This window comes from Curcuma longa, unplaced genomic scaffold (genome assembly GCF_044706935.1).
Source record: "Curcuma longa cultivar G26 ecotype Majalengka, Jawa Barat unplaced genomic scaffold, ITB_CL_G26_1.1 contig_24983, whole genome shotgun sequence".
Classification (NCBI taxonomy): domain Eukaryota; kingdom Viridiplantae; phylum Streptophyta; class Magnoliopsida; order Zingiberales; family Zingiberaceae; genus Curcuma; species Curcuma longa.
In genome coordinates, this window is record NW_027432600.1 from 2,125 (window position 1) to 4,488 (window position 2,364).

Here is a 2,364-nt window from a genome sequence, read left to right on the forward strand (position 1 = left end):
AACAACCATCAACATGGTTTATTTTAGGCTTGGTTTAGTTTAACTCGGTTACCTTGTCAAACAAACTTGAACAACACAAAGATTAACTCATTACAGCCCCAGCAAGCTGATTTCAAATCAGTCTCACAGTTAATACTTAAATCTTTATCTACCTTCATAGGTTGCTGTTCACTTATCTTATTTCCTTTATTGACCCTCAGAAGTCACTATATTTTGGTGAATCCCACTTGATGCAAATAAGTTGTGGTTGTTAGCTCACTTCTAGTTGCATAAGTTACTATCATTTTGGTGGTACACTTGAAAAAAACTCTGGACAGGATGGTTGTGTTGACCTGCATCAAACTATATTATCTAAGAAAAGAAATGCTTTCCATTCACTGCCAAACTAGAAACAAACACACACTCCTGAAGTTACTGACATGATCAAGCCATCTTGAGACCCAAGCACTGGATGTGCCAAGAAGGCTGCTTCAGACTTTCCTCTCTCACTCCTTCCATCTCATATCCATTCTTCCTATTGCTGTCATAGCAAAAGTTTCCTTCTTCCATCCCCTGCAGCTCCCATCCATTCCCGCTTAATTTCAACCCTCCAGTCTCAGTTGACGACGAGGAAAAGCTTGCTGCCTCATCAGAAGTGAAAGATACCTCATCTCCCTTCCTCCAGCTGTTTCCTATAGTCAGTGCCAGCTCTATGCCGCCTCCGTCTTCTTCAGCTCTTTCTATGTACTGATCAGCTGGAAGTTCAAGATTAAGCACCCGCTGCCCGTGCGGTAGCCTAAGTTCCTTGTGGCTAAGTAGGAATGAGCCGGAGACATTCCTTGGTTCACCAAGCTGGTTAGAGTGAGTGGAATTGGTGAACCTCTGTGACTTCAGCTCATCGTCCTTGACGTCTCTCATTAGTAGCTTCTGAACTCTATACAGCCGATGGAGTTCATGGACCTGATAGAGGAGCAAACCAAATTCAACCTGCGTGCTTGGTTAAGTTAAATCTATGGAGGAGGAGAAGAGAATCAAAACCTGGTGCCTGAAAGTCTCTTCATGCTTCATCATCATCATCTTCATGCATTCTCTATCATACTTCCTCAGGAACATCTCCATGATCGTTTACAGAAATAGATTGGACTACCAACAAGCTCCTCTTGAAACTGCAGGGAAAGAAACTGAGAGTTTGGCTATCCTTTTCTCTCTCTAGCAATTTGTCGATGGTGCGGATGTTGTTGCTTCACATTTCACTCCAATTATGCTAAAAATCTATCAGCATCAGGGTTTGGACTGATCCCTGCACATATCCAGATTCCACATTATGCACCATTATTGGTTGATTTTTTGTAAGGAATCTATGGCTCGATGTGATGGACTTTCATCAGATGCCTCAAATTCACAGCCCTTACTGTACTTTTCCAGATGCTGTACATATTAATAAGATCCATTGATTGAGATCCATATGGATATCTTAAACAACCACTAAGCTTCAAGATCAAATTTAAATACCACCTTCATGCAATTCGATGTCACGATATGATTTCCTCTAATAAGAAACAATTGACTAATTCGACAACAAAAGAAAAGAAGTGAATGATTGTTTCTCATGTTTAATGGAAAGGGTTGACCTATTATTTCTGTAACAAAATTGACTGGGTTTCTGACTATACATACAACTGAACTAAAACACTACCCTGCAATTATTTTAATTCATAGAGATGAAAATGCATTCGATGATTCACTTGTGGTTGCTTCTTTGTGAGGTAAGATTCTGTTCTATTTCACTGTGTGGTAGTACAAGAATTTGCAATAAGCAAAGGCAACTGAGCAACATGAATGAGGAAGCTTAGAAAAGAATATATCAAAGTGGAAAAACGACATAAATCAGCTTGATTTCTACCCTGCCCTTGCCTTGCCTTGCCTTGAGCAAAATTTAATACTCAACTAGAGCTCGAGAATTCAAAGAGCATAAAAGTCTCAGGAGGTTCACAGAAGCATATGCTTCTACACCCCCAAAGCAGGAACTGTCTCTGAATGCAGAAAATTCCTTACTGCTTCAAAATTCAACAGCCCTGGATGCAATCAAAGGGGGGGATAGCTAGAGCTGATGACTGACAAAAGAGGAGAACTCAGGTGGAGCTGATATGGACCCTGACCTGTGACTATCTATCAGCAGATAGATTGTGCTATGATGAGGCAGAAACAATGGGTATGCTTCAGTGAGGAACTCTGGCCCTTCTCTGCTCTTATCTCCCTTAGGCCAGTGTTCTTTTGGACCAAGCAGCGCTTCCCTTCCACCCCAATCTGCTAAGGCATGAAGCATTTAAGGTTTTCTTGGCAGCCTCTCAACTGAATAATTTATTATCATTCAGGAGCATGAGA

At 41.1% G+C, this 2,364-nt stretch overlaps 1 protein-coding gene across 1 annotated transcript; it reads right to left on the reverse strand.

Annotated features, from left to right (window-relative positions):
* Window positions 1-347: 347 nt before the first annotated feature.
* On the reverse strand, window positions 348-2,364 carry LOC141818482 (uncharacterized). Its single transcript, XM_074705967.1, has 3 exons — window positions 2,139-2,364; window positions 1,018-1,279; window positions 348-939 (listed from the first exon to the last, which is right to left on the reverse strand). Exons 2-3 carry the CDS (start codon window positions 1,096-1,098, stop codon window positions 424-426), a joined length of 597 nt encoding a protein of 198 aa, XP_074562068.1. The 5' UTR covers window positions 1,099-1,279; window positions 2,139-2,364; the 3' UTR covers window positions 348-423.

Bases quoted from the DNA above. Each gene is read 5' to 3' on its own strand.
- LOC141818482 (XM_074705967.1), bottom strand. From the start codon at position 1,098: ATGGAGATGTTCCTGAGGAAGTATGATAGAGAATGCATGAAGATGATG. The intron at 940-1,017 runs GTTTTGATTCTC...CTCCTCTATCAG, and splicing joins AAGAGACTTTCAGGCACCAG to GTCCATGAACTCCATCGGCT.